At 41.4% G+C, this 18,024-nt stretch overlaps 1 protein-coding gene across 1 annotated transcript in view; it reads right to left on the bottom strand.

Moving 5' to 3' along the window:
• LOC309563625 (lysosomal acid lipase/cholesteryl ester hydrolase-like) overlaps nt 1-18,024 on the bottom strand; it is a 40,643-nt gene that overhangs the window by 8,468 nt on the left and 14,151 nt on the right. Inside the window, exons 4-7 of the mRNA XM_082268169.1 lie at nt 9,417-9,615; nt 5,734-5,843; nt 1,378-1,514; nt 460-606 (exon numbers count right to left, since the gene is read on the bottom strand). Of these exons, the coding sequence (XP_082124295.1) occupies nt 460-606; nt 1,378-1,514; nt 5,734-5,843; nt 9,417-9,615 (593 nt within the window). The remainder of the gene's footprint in view (nt 1-459; nt 607-1,377; nt 1,515-5,733; nt 5,844-9,416; nt 9,616-18,024) is intronic.

The following is an 18,024-nucleotide window of genomic DNA, read 5'->3' as shown; positions in this document are numbered from 1 at the left end:
AGTGTGCATATGTCACCTAGATATTCATGTATTCATGATTAGGGGTTTCAGGGAGTATGGCTGCTGAGGAGAAAACAATTTTATTTGCTTAAATAAGCTAAGAAGCAGAGGCTTTGTAGAGCTTTGGGTGGTATAAAACCTCCATTCCTAGGTCTATCATTAGAATTTTCATCCATCCATTGGCCTTTTTATATGTAAGCAGACTGCTGATCAGGTATTATGATACCCTCTGGCCCTATCTATATGTGCTCAATCAATTGTAAACCCATTACAAGACTATACTGTACAATGAAATGATACTATTAAAACATGACATTGTCAGAGCATGGGGATTCGGGAATGTCATCAATACAGTGGGATCCCAAACCCGTAACTTGGTTCTCCCTTCCCATGGTTATTCAGTGCCTAAGTTGATGCCAATATTCCGACATTTGATTACTTTTACAATACTACAAATACCATATTCAGGTTCCACTTATTAAATCCACACAGGATGAAGAAAGTATTGCCACATATTTCTTCCAGTACAGCATGACTACAGAATTTATCGGCCAGCAGTTTGATAATGCTTGATGATGGCAGAAATTCTTTGTGACCAAAAATTTCCTAAAATTTAAAAAAATAAAAATAAAACTAATGTTCACAACATAACTGATATACAGTATATTACAGGTAAAATATATTTGTAAAAAACAAAAAAAACAGGAATGCAGTCAACAATAAGTTTACATTAAAGAGGTTTCTTGCCTTAATTTAGGTTTTTAGTATTGCAACAGAGCTGTCCAGAAATTTCAGTGTGAAAATTGCACCCTTTACCTAGGCTGGAGGTGGATTTCACCCTTTGAAGACAGTGATGTAGCTAAGATCCCACCTTGAAGTGTGTGCTAAGATCCCACTGCAGATCTTCTTTTGAAATTAACCATTGCTTGGCTATCTCTAGCTTCAATCCTTTGTCTTAAATATTGACTCATTATTACGCATAGACCAGGTAAAGCCAGGACTCCAGATCTGAACACTTGTTCTGGCTTAGCAACTCTAGTGTTAAAGCCATTGGAACTGATTGGCAGGGGTCCTTCTAGGTGGGCTGATCATCAACTGTCAACAACATGCCCTTTTCTCTGAATGACCTAGGAGGCATCTAACACCAAGCTTTGAACTGTGGCACTCATGCCCTGTAGTGCTTGCAGAGAATTACCATAATGTTGTTTGTCAAAATTACACTTACAGTATACCAGCCAATAATGCTCAAAACTTTAATTGGTAGCAAACAGAAAATGCAAGACTTAATCTGACTGGTATCAGTGAAATACCATACATTGTATTGTAACTTAGGCTCCTCAAAACATAAGGCCCACCATCCTTCCTCTATTGTCATACCTCAATAAGACAGCCTGGCACAAATTTGAAAGCTGCAATTGGACCAATGGAATGTTGAAGGGTAACTACCGGAGCAAGGGCAAAAAATATTTTGATTTTTTTGGCCACCTGGGGCATAGCAGAGAATGCTATAAATGCTGGAAAGAGAAAAAAAACAATGTTAAGCATGAATAAAATAGCACAAATAATTATCTAAAACTACATCCTGTAAATAGTGCAACAGTTTTATGCACCAGCCAGGTCTGGCTGAAATCTTGCGCTATACTCATGCTTTGCCCTCCCAACCATACTATTTGGCACCCCTACTTTTTCACCTCTACCTGGAAATATTTAGTACAAATTTGTAAAAAAGAACCCAGGCAGCCTAATCTATTTAAATAAAATGTCCTAAACTTGTCAAATTAATGAGCACAAAGTAACATAATCAAACACAAGGTCCCGCCAATAGCTGTTTATGCTACTCAGATGGGTCAAGGTTTTTATGTGCAAACTGCAAAAAAAGAAAGTGTAAACACTAATAAAAATAAACTTTGTAGTCTTACAATTTATATGTTCTATAAGGCCAGCTACCCGACATTTGTATAAACAGAAGGTAACCTCTAGTGGTATAATCCGTACATCCAGAGATATAGGCAGCTGAATTCATATGACGCTCTCGAATCCCACCCCTCCATCCTTCTGAGCAGCATTATGGGTTAATGAGACCTCCCATCATATTAAAGAGGAAACAGGGAGGCTACAGAGATAGGATGAGGACAGGCCAAGCTTATATGGGAAAGAGGACATTCAGATATGCACCAGCTCCCTATATCTCTAAATTAGTGACTATTCTGACACGATGGCAACCTCAGCTTAAACAAAAAATTGTTTCATCCTTACTGTAATTTTATTTTCCTGGTGCCTATCCATTGTAGCATACATGTGATAGTAGCCCCTCCTACTTCCACCCACAGGACCAGTGCATAGCTATAAAATGTTAATGCCCACACAACAGCCCATTCCCTGTACATCCCTAGGAACAAACTGGATGGGTGTGGTATGCTGCCATGGATAGGCACCAGGAAAAGAAAATTACAGTAAATTTAATACAATTTCCTGTTTTCCTGGTGCCTCCATGGCAGCATACGTGTGATAGATCAATAACTAGCTATCAGGGTGGGAAGTTTCAGAAAATGCCATCATAGGAAAGTGAGTAAGCTACTGGCTTCCTGCCAAAGACAGGTGTAGTGAGGACTACTTAGCCCATCATTAGTGCTGAATAAATGTGCAATAATGGAACTGGATTGGCTCCTCTGCCTGTCATGTTGTCTGACATCTCTGTATAAGGTGCCCGCGATGTTCAGATGCTGCTGGAGGAATGTACAGCAATTACTTTAGGTCGTTGCAGCCCGGCCATATAGGGGGGACCATAGAATTAACTTTAGGAACCGCAAGGTGATTGTGCAATAGAGCCTTCTACCAAGGAACTAGGTTAGCAACTTTGGCTTGCTAATAACTATTTGCAAGTGTGCCATCATTGATCTGGATGTATTGAAGGAGTACTTCACCCAGGTCGGACAAAGCGATCTCACTACGGGATAGGCAAACAAATGCCCACCGGCTCTTTTTGCCATGACAACAGCAAGGCTGTGAATTTCCTGCAGCTTAAAGAGCTTCCTCAATATTTCTCACACCAGAAGCTGGCTTCGGATAAGGGCGAATTTCTGTCTGGTAGAAAAACAATTGAGCACCATCTGTGATACCCTCCCCATCTGCATCAACATGCAAATTCCCGGGACAGGCACTTGGCATGCACACCCTCAAAAGGGACATACCCCCAAAACCTGCCCCAAAAATTACAGCACAGATGGAAAAAGGACAACGAAAAACACCCAAATGCTCCCGCAGCAAGTGCGTTAATCCGGCTACAATCACCCCAAGCCCCTGGTAGAACACAGGGAAAGTGAGGCTAGAAGCCTAGGTGGTAGCCTTGCCGATCTGAGAAACTGTAGTCTGCAGCCAAATGCTCAGGATGCATTCATAGATTTAGTAGAGTGCATCTTGTCAGGACAGGATGGAACCTGAACCCTAGACCATGGAGTTGGTTGATGGTTTGCTGAGTCAACTTGAAATGATAGAGATAGAAAAATGGAGCATCAGTACAGGATCCATCTTGAAATATAAGAGGAAAGTAAAGGCTGAGAGATAAACTTTCCAACATGACCACATCTAACCAAGAGACGGAAACTTTCTTTGGGTGAATTGGATGCAGATCAAAGAACTAAATAAGGATGTCCTGATTGAGGAGACAGATGGAAACTAACTTGAACAAGATGGAGAACTGGGTTCTAACAACCTTGTCTTATGTTAAACCTGTGAAAGGTTCCATGCCAGACAAGGTCACCAGTCTCGAACAGTCACCTCTCCAAGTGAAGGCTACGAGTGAACTACTTAAGATGCTACAAAGTGACATGGGCAGCAATATTAAGAGCTAAATGCTGACTTAGGACTAGCTGCAGGATAGGACTTGTCCAGTGAAGAAACTTTTTGGGAGAAAGTTCTAAGGCTTACAAGATAAGCAATCACCACATGTCCAGCAATAGATTTAACATGAAGAAGTAGACCTCCCTGCTTAGCATCAAGGGATTCCTAGACTCCATGATGCCCGGTCTAAAAATTTAAGATTCAATTATCAAGCTGTCAAAGGCATCTTGAAGTTGGATGTAGTGACGGCTGGTGCTCAAAAGTTTTGGGAGGGCGCAAAAAGAAAAATGTAATAGACATTGCTTTGCGGCAAAAAACGCTGTAAAAAATTGCGTCACTTTGAGGTCGCAAAAGTGTGAAAGGGGCCTTCAGTAATTAAGGTATAGTGTGCCCCCTTCAATGCAGAGTGACCAGCGTGCCCCCTTTCAAAGCAGAGAGACCAGTGTGCCCCCTTTCAATGCAGAGAGACCAGCATGCCCCCTTTCAATGCACAGTGACCAGCGTGCCCCCTTTCAATGCACAGTGACAAGCGAGCCCCCTTTCAATACACAGTGACCAGTGTGCCCCCTTTCAATGCACAGTGACCAGCATGCCCCCTTCAAAACACTGACCAGCGTGCCCCCTTCAATGCAGAGACCAGTGTACATACCCCCTTCAATGCAGTGACCAGCATACATGCCCCCTTCAATACAGTGACCAGCATACATGCCCCCTTCAATGCAGTGACGAGCATACATGCCCCCTTCAATGCAGTGACCAGCGTACATGCCCCCTTCAATGCAGTGACCAGCGTACATGCCCCCTTCAATGCAGTGACCAACGTACATGCCCCTTTCAATGCAGTGACCAGCGTACATAAACCCCTTCAATGCAGTGACCAGCGTACATGCCCCCTTCAATGCAGTGACCAGCGTACATGCACCCTTTAATGGAGTGACCAGCATACATGCCCCCTTCAATGCAGTGACCAGCATACATGCCCCCTTCAATGCAGTGACCAGCATACATGCCCCCTCCAATGCAGAGACCAGCGTACATGCCCCCTTCAATGCAGTGAACAGCATACATGCCCCCTTCAATGCAGTGACCAGCGTACATGCCCCCTTCAATGCAGAGATCAGCGTACATGCCCCCTTCAATGCAGTGACCAGCGTACATGCCCCCTTCAATGCAGAGACCAGTGAGCATGCCTCCTTCAATGCAGTGACCAGCATACATGCCCCTACAATGCAGTGACCAGCGTACATGCCCCCTTCAAGGCAGTGACCAGCATACATGCCCCCTTCAATGCAGAGACCAGCTTACATGCCCCCTTCAATGCAGAGACCAGCCTACATGCCCCTTTCAATGCAGTGACCAGCATACATGCCCCCTTCAATGCAGAGACCAGCGTATATGCCCCCTTCAATGCAGAGACCACCAAAGGTGGCAGGTAAAGGTTTTCACACTGGTTGTAAGTTTCGAGAGGACAAAAAAAGGCAAATGGGCTGTTGTGTGGGTGTTAATATTTTCTAGCTATGCACTGGTCCTGTGGGCAGAAGTAGGCGGGGCTACTATCACACGTATGCTGCCATGGAGACACCAGGACATTTTTTTTCCCATATGCTTAATTCAAAAAGTCCAAATTTTTACTTGTTTGTTTTAATATAGTACAAAGTGCAATAGTTCTTGGCAACCAGTCAGAAGTCATCTTTCACTGGTCTGACTATTGAGTAAATTGAATTCTGTCTTGTCGTTGTGAGTTACTGCAGCCACTGATCTCTACTTATTAAATAAGCCTATGATAGGAGAGCGTACTGGAAAGGAAGATGAGTTGTCACTATTCATAAATGAAACCTAAACATGAAAAGTCATAGATTTACAAGTAACTTGCACTAATGAATCAAAACTCACCTATAGTGGTTCCTTGGGAATGGCCAATGTAATATATTTGTTTCTGACCTGTTGTCTCCAAAATTAAATTTATAACAGCAGGAATATCTTTCTTTGCCATTTCATCATAGCTGAGGGAAAAAAGAAAAGTGAATAGAACTTACACAACTCTAATTTATTTTAGGTTTGCATTAGTCTTTATGGTCATGATAACATACCTAGCCCTCTGTGGACTATATTCTAATGAACTTAATCAATAACACAGTGGTAGAAGCCAAGTGTATTATCTAGAGCAACCAATCAGGTTTCAGCTTGCACTAGCGTGGTTTCAGTGAATTATGATACATTTCTCTGGTTTATTGTACTCTGCCCTTAGCACTTTGCTCCTTGCACTATTTGTTGAAAAGGTTTCTATGGATAACATTTCTATTATATCTATATGAAAATAGAATATACAATGCTTAGAACTGTGGAATACAAAATAACAGCTACACAAAATAGGGTAATTAAGTGTTCAAATAAATTAATATTCAAATATTTGTGCAAAAAACATAATATATCTGTGAACAGTTCATCAGACTCTTATATTAACTGCTTTACCCCCGCTCACATTGCTGCTACTGCGGCAATGTGGCTCATAATCGTCCAGCGACGTAGACCTACGTCAATGGACTCCTCCCCTTGTGGGCGGCGCGCTCCCGCTGTGTTCAGTCACTGCGTTCAGTCACAGCGGGAGTCAGGCCAGGCCAGGCCAGGCCAGGCGATCGCCGCTGCTCTTCCCCGATCGTCGGGGAATCGAGTTTGGAGATCCGCCCGCTTGTGTAAACAAAGCGAGCGGATCTCCTAAGTGACAGGCAGTGACAGATTGCAGGATTCAGCATAGCTGAACCTGAGATCTGTCCCTGTGTCACTCAGTCACCTCCCCCCACACATGTCAGTAAGCACCAGGCATACATTAACCCCTCCCTCTCCAATAAAATTAACCCCTTCCCTGCCAGTGTCATTTTTACAGTAACAGTGCATATTTATAGGACTGATTACTGTAGTAATGTCACTGGTACCCCCAGAAGTGTCAAAAATGTCAGTCAAGGGTCCGATCTGTCCGCCGCAATGTCGCAGTACTGCAAAAAAAATCGCAGATCGCCGCCAATACTCGTTAAAAAAAAACCCACCAAAAATGACAGAAATCTTTCCCTTCGTTAGTAAACGTAATAACTTTTGCGCAAACCAATCAAAATACGCTTCTTGCTATTTTTTTTACCAAAAATACGTAGCAGAAAACAAATTGGCCAAAAATGATAAAAAACTTTGATTTTTTACATTTTTTGGGGGGGAATTTCATATAAAAAAATGTGAAAAATATTGTTATTTTTTCAAAATTTTCGAACTTTTTTTGTTTATAGCGCAAAAAGTAAAAATCGCACAGGTGATCAAATACCACCAAAAGAAAGCTCTGTTTGTGGGAAAAAAAGGATGTCAATTTCATTTGGGTACGGCGTCGCACGACCGTGCAATTGTCCGTTAAATTCGCACAGTGCCGAATCGCAAAAAGTGGCCTGGACGTAAGACAGCAAAATCCTCCGGTGGTAAAGTGGTTAAAAAAATAGGAAATTCTTCTTCGTGTTTCCAAAAAGTGATAAGTGCTTCAAAACAATAAGGTGCTTGTAAATATGTGCTCCGTGCTCCACCACCTTGGTAAGTAATGACCACTCACCAGAATCAATCAGGCCATCAGGACCTATACAGCTAGGAATAACCTCCTCTGGTATAGAGATGTTTCACTCCTTGTTCCAATGGATGAGCTTGCTTATATTTTCAAAGTGGCTGACCCAATCATGGTTTATGTATTCAATATTCCCATGAAATTCCCTTGAAGAGCCTGTTTGAAAATGGTGTGGAAACGTCGCTTCCCATAGCGTGCATTCCACCTGCGTTACACCTCATCATGACTTCCTGAGGACGCCATTTCCAGTGAAATGCATTGAGGTCTTACGCAGCGGCTTTACATCTGGTTTACTTCACTTCTTGGCAAGGTGGAACACATGTTGAACGCATGCTACTGGAAGTGGCGTTTCCACACCATATCCAAACAGGCTCTTCAAGTTAGTGCTACTGGAAGCACTTTTTAATGTGAGTGTATTTTATTGATTTCTGCAAGAATATTTTAATAAATGGCAATATTCATGGGAATATTCATGGGAATATTGAATACATAAACCACGATTGGGTCAGCCACTTTGGAAATATAAGTAAGCCCATCCATTGGAATAAGGAGTGACACATCTCTATACCAGAGGAGGTTAATCCAAGCTGTAGATTCTGGTGAGTGGCCATTACTTGCCAAGGTGGTGGAGCACGGAGCACATATTTACACGCACCTTATTGATTTGAAACACTTATCCCTTTTCAGAAATACGGAGAAGAATTTCCTCTTTTAATATAAGAGACTGATGAACTGTTCACAGATATATACATTTTTTTGCACAAATATTTGAATATTAATTTATTTGAATACTAAATTAACCTATTTTGTGTATCTGTTATTTTGTATTGCACAGTTATAAGCATTGTATATTCTATTTTCATATAGATATAATAGAAATTATTGGCACCTTTTTAGCACGCTTGCACTTTATTAAGGGCACGAAGACACCTTTTACTGAGTTTTTCCACCTTAATCTCCCAAGTGATAGTAGCGCCTCACATAAACGAATCAACTAGATTTAAGCATAAAACTTAAATTGATGGCGATACTACATAAAATAATTTTAAAGAGGTAGGCGCCAAATTTTAAACCTTTTTTCTATAGATAACAGTCATGGGCTAAAAAGCTGACTGTGCATAGGCAAAAGAAATTGTGAAAGTATCCATGGTTTAAGTAGTAAATTAAAAACATACTATTAAAATGGCAACATCAAGATTATACACCAACATCTCTAGGTTCAAAGTGAAATTGCTGTAGTACAATGTTTCTCAACCTTTTTTTAGGCCAGGCACCCTTTAAAATTATGCACACTCTCGGGGCACCCCACTCTAAAATGTAAAAAAATAAACTAATAGTTTTACGTAATGCAGCAACATCCACACATGTAGGACACCCAACGTTAGAGGTGATTTATTATTCCAAAGCAAATACACCTTTGCACACTGGTGTTGGCTAGTATTCCAATGTTTCCCTTCTCCCTCTCACTAAGCTAATGTAACCCCTGTGCTGACAGCAAAGGGCAGGGGAGGGGCAAACAAGGATGCTGTGCAGGTGCCTGACGTCTTCCTTATCAGCTCTGAAGGCACCTGATGTCCTCCTTATCAACCGATGACATATTTGGTTGTTAGGATGCTGGCAGCTCGAAAGTAGTAAAGATACATGAAAACCTTTTCTTTGCGCAACTAAAAGGCAGGCCTTATTCATCCGCTGGATTTAATACAAATTTTGTGAAATTTTATCAAGGCACCCCTGAAGAAACCTGAAGGCACCCCAAGTTAAAAAAAAAGGCTGCTCTAGTAACCAATCAGACTTCATGTTTTACTATTGTGGATTTAGCAAAGTGAAATCCTATTGGTTCCTATGTGCATTCTAGTTAGCTTCTGCACTTTGCACTTTTGCCTTTGCCCCTTACAAATAAATATAAACCTATTATAGATTAACCTCACAAATAATTATAAATAATAGTCAGAGTGAAATAAATTATAGCATGCTTACACACCTAAAGGCCCAGAATTCTCTATCTTTAGGTGACAGGCTCTTGTGTTTCCGGGACGAGGTGCTGCCCCGGCTATTTCCCATCCAGACATCATAGCCAGCATCAGCCAGGATAAACCCCAGACTATTGTACTCGAAATTAGAGACCCAGATACTGGCATCCGCAAGCAGGCCATGTTGTAAGAATACTACAGGTTTACCACCTAGAAGATCAAAATAGGTTATTGTGGAGAATTGTTAATATGAAAATGTTGGTTGTGACAGCTCAAGTTTAATATATATTTTAAATTAGCAGTCTAATAACTTGCTATAAGAAGACACACAACACTGAAAGGGTAACACGCATATACACATCTGCTCCTCTTTCTCTATGCTGACATATACAAGTGTACTCATCCCCCCCCCAAAAAAAAATTTTTTAACATTTTTAACAAAACATTAAATTCCTTTACATAAACATCACATAGAATTATGTTTGTGAATTTATTGAAAGAAATTTGGCATGCAAAGTGTTCCACACTTCCATTTTTACTGCTATTTTTTTTTTCATTAAGATCATTATTAAATTATGCCTGAAGGCAAAACTTTTCTGTTTGTTTTTTTGGATAGAGGAGAGGGATTAGAACATCTGTCAAATTTTTATTGCTTTCTGCGATTCTTAATTTTTGGTTGTCACCAGAACTGGAATAGATGGGACATCTTCCATTGAGGACACTTGTCCTGGTAGCAACCAGGAGTTTCCTCACTTTAGATGGATATCTTTAATTTCGTGTTTTCGCTATAGGACAGGAAACTAAGAAAAATCTTCCCAACTGGACACAGATAACAAAAAAAAAAAAACAGACAGCTTAGTCTCCCCGAAATGAAAAATAAAGTTTTGCCTTTAGTTCTGCTTTACCTGGGCAAAATATAAACTTCAAATATAAAGCTGTTGAACTTTTAGTATTTTTAGTATCTCTTAGAACGGTCTTATAAAAGAAACGTTGCCATATAAATGATTTTTTATACATTAGGAAAATTCCTAACCCCAACCAGTTAAAGAACCCCATCGCACCTCTGTGTGTGTGTTAATACAAGGGATAATACATTACTTTTTGTATGCCAATGCAAGTTGCTTTAAGACATCCTTTTCAGTTTAGACGGCAATTAATAAGTCAAAGTGGGCAATTAAAGCCAAAAAAATGTTGGCACTTCAATACACCATGTGCTATCATATATTGCGTCAACAACCATTAAAACACAGGATTTAATGCACATTCATGTGTATAGAGAGGTATGAATGGGCCCTCAACTAATCCCTCCTGCAGATAACTCATAGAACCTCACAAATAATGGTAGCCCCAAACTAGCTGAGATATAAGGAGCGATATACTTTGTGGTATTTTGTATGTGAAAGTCAATTCACAATTTGGAGCATTAAAAAAGCAGGTTTATTTGACACCATTATTTGGCACATTGACAATAGTTTATCTGGCTCAGTGTGTTAAGGTATACAGACTTATGTGGCAAGTTTTTATGTAATGACCATTATGAGAGATGTAAATTCTTTTTTCTTGGCAGATCAAGCAATCCAGTATTGTTTGGCTCATTTGCTGTGTTCATATTTTGAATGTCTGCTGAAAGCCTCTTAGCTATTAAGAGAACATGACCAGCATCAAAGTTATTTAAAGAGTAAACATTTTAACAAGAACACATAGGTACATTAACTATGTCTGTTGGCAGGAAAACAAGTAAAGAGTGGACAGTATTAAAGCTGAACTCTGAGATAAGTAATATTGGTCTCAATTCACAAAGCAATATCACATGTGATATTTGGATCATGTGACCCATTTTATTCAGATATTGGATGCCATAAAGAAAATGTGAATTAATTATCTTTTGATGTAGTAATTACTGAAAAAACAAGAAATGAATGGTAAATAACACATTCATAAAATATTTAATGGCCTAGCCACTCGCTATTATACGAATATATAAATTGAATTGGAGCCGGCACCCGCTGTAGTCCTAACAACCAGCGAATTATTCCTGCACTGCTCATTTAGCTGTCACCCAGGGATTCCCGAGTGACAGATGAATGTAAACAAAGTAGCCAGGACAGATAAAAAAAAAGTTAAAAAACAGTGTGGTGGGGGGGGGGGGAGTTCCCCCACAATTCATACCAGGCCCTTCTAATCTGGTATAGGTTTAAGGGGGGATACAACACCAATAGAAAATTGCGTGAGGTCCTCCCCAAATCTCATATGAGATCCTTCCAAGTACGCAGCCCGATACACCAAAGGGGGAAAACGAGCGTGTGCCTCACCCTTCCTGAACTATATCAGACCGAAAGCTCTCAACATGGGGGGGTGTGGTATCCATGTTGATGAGGACAAGGGCGTCTTCCCACCACATTGAGGGCATGTGGCTTAGTATAGAAGGAGAGGGGCCACACACTCATTCTCCTTTTCCTGGCCAGCTAGGCTTGGATAATGGTCTGGTATAGAATTTGGGGGGAACCCTCAGCCATTTTCTTTATTTTTTTTTGGTGTTGGGTACCCCTTAAAATTAAAAGTAGCCCTGAAGTGCCTTGTATGTATTGTGGGGGTAATATCCACAACGTTTTTTTTTCTTTTAAATACATCCCTGCTCCTTTGATTAATTTGCTTGTCAGCTGGGAATCCCCAATTGACAACTGAATGAGCAGAGCAGGGATGAGTCATTGGTTGTTAGGATGCTGACGGATGCCAGCTCCTTGACAACCAGCATCTCTGAGCTGGAACTGTATCATTTAGCCATGGCAAGGATACTACCGCTAAAGGTTTCATTTCTGCTGCAGCCTGCAGTAAAATAAGGTGCAAAAATGTGTTAAATACCATAAAATAATTACATTTTAGCGCATGCAATATTTTAGAAGTGTTTTTTGCTCATTGAACCCAAAGTCTAAATACAAAAGACATGTGTATTCTTTCTTGAATCTTGGTGTATTTTGTGTATTTCTTTCGGGTCTGTTCAGTAAGCCAGTGTGAGACTTTGCCTCTGTGCAGGAGCTTCCTGTAATAAAGACTGCTCACTGACGCCCGTTCCTTCTGTAGGGTGACTGGGTGATTGTATCCTCATGTAGTTTTCTGCAGGCAGCTTGTAATGGGTGGGGCCTGCTAAACCCCTCCCACAACTCTGCTCTGTGCACTGGCTATGTAAAGCATGGTGATGATGTCACTACTACGTTTACAAGAGAAGGTTTGGAAAGACATTTGGTGCACACAAAGTGAATGTATATGTCTTGTGGTTGCTGAGAAATACAGTATATTTTAATGAAAACATTTGTGCCGGAAGTTTAGCTTTATTATATACCTTACTTTTTTTGTATAATTCTAAATGCTGTTTTAAATGTGTCGCCATTCTATATTCCCATGAAAAATGTTAAAGCAGCCAATACTGAAATTTTAGTTATGGATGGGGAATAGTGGGTGGAATGCCCCACTTTTTCACTTTTTTCTTATACACATCAGGACCTCCAGCAAAAAAATTATCTTGCTATGAATTGTTTCTCTAATTCTTGTCACTCTCCCTGCTTCTGCTGTTTGAAGGATGCCAGTCATGATGAAAATAGGCTGCTACTACAGACATTCTTTTTAAAATGCTAGTTGCTTGGCTGTCATGCTGATCCTTCACCTTCAGTACTTTACGAAGCACTCAAGTATACCACAAGTTTCATAATAGGTAGGGTTGAATAAAGGCAATAGTCCATTCAGTTCAACCTGTGTAGGTATATGTGTGTATGTTACCTACTAGGAGTAGAACACCTAGGGGATTCCAGGATAAAGAAGGATCTTGGGGTCCTAGTAAAAGACAGACTGAGTCATATGCAATGCCAAGCTGCAGCAAGCAAAGCCAGCAGAATATTAGCATGCATTAAAAAGGGAATTTACTTCAAAGATAAAATCATATTCCTGACACTTTAAAAAACTCTGGTTCTGCCACATCTGGAGTATTCCATCCAGTTCTGTTCACCAGTCCTCAGGAGGGATGTGTTGGAACTGGAGAGAGTCCAGAGAAGGGCAACAAAATGAATATGGGGACTGGAGGACCTCAATTATAAGGAACGACTACAAACTACATTTATTGTCCCTGGAGAAGAGACCCTTGAGAGGAGATATGATAGCGATTTACAAATATCGCAATGGTGATCCCAGCATAAGTATGAAACTTTTCAGTCCAAGGGAGTGTAAGAGGACACAGGGCCACACAATGAGACTGGAAAGAGAAGCGGTTTAAACATATTTTTTCACTGTCAAGGCAGTATGGATGTGGAACCCTCTTCCACAATCAGTGGTGTCAGCAGCAAGTATGGATAGTTTTAAAACACTCGTGGACGTGCATCTTAGCAAACACAATATATGGGGATATGGAAAATGATTTTCTACACGTACACACACATATACACCAATACAGGTTGAACTGGATGGACTGTTGTCTTTATTCAACCTTACCAACTACGTAACTATGTAACTATGTGTCAAGTAAAGGCAGGACTCCTGATCCAAGTAGTTGTTGTGTGTCAGTGACTTGAAAAGTATTATTGCCAATAGGTCAGAATAACAGCGAGGCAACTTGGACTTTCAGTAGGTGGTCATCAGTGGCAGACCCTGTACTTCTCTCCTGACAGATTTAATTTAAAAAATACAACCCATAAATTCTTGTGTAGAAATGGGGGCAAAATCAAATGTTCTCAGACCATATTCTCTGCAGGTTGAACGAAAAAAATGTGTGAATGGAGAAAAATATGGTATGTTGGCCATGAGAAGATGCAGAGTATTTTATGAAATAAAAATTCTCCTTAGCACCATCTGGTGGCCATAATGTGGTATTTCCCCCATTTACACAGTCTTTTTGCTTCACCGAATAACATTTGATCTGCAGAGAATATCGTTTAAAAACCTTTTTTTTTTTTTTTTTACGTGCAGTTTCAATGGGTAAACATTTTTTTTCTCTTTTATATGCACTCTTTAATCTCCTTATTTATCCTTTCCTTTTCCTGTCTAGCCATCATTCCCTGCTTAGCATTCCAGCTGCATCTTTTTCTTTCTTTCTATCCAGCAGAACCAAAGCCTTCAATTTGTTACTTTACTAATACAAACATGGCTACTTGTGAAGAGCTCAGGAAGCAGCTGCCTCCAAATTGTTCATTTTGTAATAGAAACATCACAGCTGTTCGATTGAAAAAATTCAGCCTGTATGTGGGAATGAAAAAAAAAACACAAAAATACAGAAAACTCGGAGCTTATAAATAAACTCTCAAAATATGGACAGCTTTAACTTTATTTGATTTCATTTGGATCTGAATTATGTACGTCAGTAGATGTTTGAATTTCCATAAGAAATCTCTAGGCCAAGTATGTCCCTTTGTAAGGACAATACAAAGCAAGCAGATATTATGCTGATTGATGGTTCAAAATTATCACAATCATTGAAAACTCGCTTTTTTTTAACCTTTATTTTATTTATTTTGTTGACCCAATGTTTCAGCTGCCCTTTAATATTAATTAGATAAAAGTGAAACAGGGGATCTCTCTACATTTTGACCCTCTCTGGCTGTGATAAAGTAGGAAGAAAAAAACAGTGATCATTGTACCCTGCCTTTTTGTATTGTATGCGTATAGAACGTCACACAAATCTCAAGTGTAATATGCCTCCACACAAAGGTATAAAAAGAACTTCAGTCATAAAGAAGTCCATAAAGTAAGAATCAGGACAGGAGTAAATTAGTTGCAAACATTATGGTGTGGGTTTGTCACTAGAACAGGACTAGAGTAGAAGTCCTCCAATGGGGACACTTGTTCCAGGGACAACTGTCTAACAGTTGAGATTTCCATTCATTTCTTCTGTGTTCAGCACATAAAGTGAACATTTCCTCAATGGGATACTGATAAACAAAAACATGTTTTAATCATTATTTCCTCTACCAAAAACTAAAAATAAAAAAGTTTTGGCTTTAGATATACTTTAGGTTAAAGCAGGTCTTACAGGTTACAACTTAAAAGAACTTTCAGAATTGTGATCTTGAGGAATTCAGCTCAGTGGTAGAAGCATTTTTATTTAGTCCATGCCAATCTAAACTGTAGTTTAGGGCTTTCCAGTCCACTTTTATTAAAGAGGTTGTAAACCCTTTTTTTTTTTTTTTTCTTTTTTACCCTGAAAGAGAAACACATAATGAGCTAGTATGCATCACATACTAGCTCATTATGAAATACTTACCTTAGAACGAGCCCCCGCCGTGCCGCCCGCTTAGCTGTATGACGGGCGACATGTCCAGTCGCCCGTCTTCCGGGATCGCGGCATCCGGCCATCTGATTGGCTGGAGCTGCGGTGACGTCACTCCCACGCACGCGTGCGGGAGCCAACGGTCACGGCACGGAGTTCTGAAGCCAGCGGCCGTTCCTTCAGAGCGCATGCGCCAGTGACGCCACTGGATGCATGTAAGGTAAATATCTCCTAAACGGAACATGTTTAGGAGATATTTACAGTGCCTATAGGTAAGCCTTATTATAGGCTTACCTATAGGTACAAGTGTCAGAGGAGGGTTTACTTCCTCTTTAAACAAATGTAAAGTCCACCCTTTGCCCACACAGGGGATTTTTATCAACAAAACAGAAAATGAAAATACCAAGCCATTGGTTCCCTTTAGCAGCATCACTGTTCTTTCACTGGTCTCTCAAACCATCTAACCCAGCTCTCCTAGCTCACTCGGCCTGTAGTAAAAGCTTCCTGCTGTACGGGCCCACTCCTGGCCTCTCAATAGGGGTTCTCCTGACACTCCGGGATTTTTTCACTCCTCTAAGACTTACAGATTCCTTCATCCACTGGACTTGCCTAGTCGCCTCAGCTCTCCCAGTCCTTCAAACTTGCTTAGCTGTCCCAACTCTCTCAGTCCAGTGAATAAGAAATCTCTCCCACAACATGGAGTGCAGTAGAGTGCCTCTCCTAATAGGAGTGTAGCACCCTACAGGTAGGTGCTAGGTAAAATATAGTGTGCTTTGTCTGCCTAACAGCAGAGCCATGATTTCTTTTGGTCAGGTAGGTCGTCATGGCTCCCACTTGTGTCTGCTGAGAGTCTCCCCACTAGCCCTGTGAGAGGCTTTCCATTGGGCAGTGGAGGAAACCCAATCAGAGACACATTCAGGCTTGTAACTACCCCAGAAGGCAGATTCTGCCTCAGAGAATTCTGGGAGTGGGTATAAGTTTGAGGGGAGTGCATGACTCATTGTCTTTGGCGGGAAGCAGAGTCCCAGGAGGGAGAGTACGGCTGTCTCTCCTCCTGTCAGAGGAATCTGATGTCTTGGTGTGCTGACTGAGAGTCCAGAGGGTGCTGAGTTGAGCTGAAGGGGATCCAGAGTGCCGAGAACCAGTGGAGAGAGAGGGGTCCAGTCCCAGGAAAGCCTACAAAGGTCGTGAGTACTGTGGATTGCCCCTGGGGTCTGCCTAGTGTCAGAGGGGCCCACTCCGGAGGAGGTTCTGGGGATCCAAGTGTCAGCTAGCTGTAAAGGGGGTGCCTAGTCAGAGGACCCTGACGTTAGAGGGGGTACCTAGTCAGAGGACCCTGACGTTAGAGGGGGTACCTAGTCAGAGGGCCCTGAAGTGCTAAAGGGGCACCTGCGGTTTGGGCCCTGAAGAGTCAGTGTACAGTGTGGAGTGTACCAGTTGAGAGTTGCAGCAGCACAGGAATTTGCAAAGAGCTACCTCAAGCCAGCGCAGGGCTGGAGGGAGCCTATCAGGGACTTTTGAGCAAAGCAGTGTCTTAAGTCAAGTATTCTACAGTCCTGGATCTTCTAGATTAAAGTCAGGGTTCCACCACAGCTTGCAGTGTTACAGTGTATTCAAGCGTCAGGAAGCGTTGGCTAGCGTCGGCTGGTGTCAGGCGTTAGACAGCGCTAACAGGCATTTTTGCTAGAAGAGTCCCAAAGTTGTACCTACTTGAGCCAGAGGAATATCCCACTCATCCCCTTCTCCGATCCCTTAAATACAATAAAACAACCAAACCAAAGATGCCGGAATTGTCATTGTCTCAGTTCTCACACCTGGGGTCACAGCTCACATGGGCTGGAGAGGTAACCGGTAACAACACCTCAGGCTCAATGCCTGGAAAACCTGCTACAGGAGTAAACCTGTCTCCTGATGGGATCCCTGCACAATGGTGAGATCTTTGCATATACAAAGTGTCCACATCTGCACACTCCCGCAGACTTCAGGTCTCTAATAAAACCTGGACACAGGATAGAAGGCTTCATCCCATCCAAGACTCTTTGAAGCTTTCGGACTCTGGATTCCGATCCAGGATTACAAAATCTGGAGAAAACTGAAATCCCAATCTTTTTCGCTCAGTAAAGACACCCTGGAGCCTCTCACCCTGCATTTGTGAGAACCCTGTGTTGATTTTGCCTACTTCCACAGAGTGGCAGGGCCTAGCACTGTCACAAAATGTATATAGCTGGGGGTTAGGGTTAGGTTTTGGGTCAAGGTCAAAGATTAGGCTTAGGTTTACTTGCTGGCGCATAGAATGAAGTGTTTTTTGCCTCATGAGACATAAACGGAAGTGCCTGAAAAACATACATAAACACACATACACTCAAGCG

The sequence above is a fragment of the Pelophylax lessonae genome (genome assembly GCF_965119305.1).
Source record: "Pelophylax lessonae genome assembly, chromosome: 9".
NCBI classification, from domain to species: Eukaryota; Metazoa; Chordata; class Amphibia; order Anura; family Ranidae; genus Pelophylax; species Pelophylax lessonae.
The sequence above is the reverse complement of the archived record's forward strand: the minus strand, read 5'-3'. Positions and strand labels throughout refer to the sequence as shown.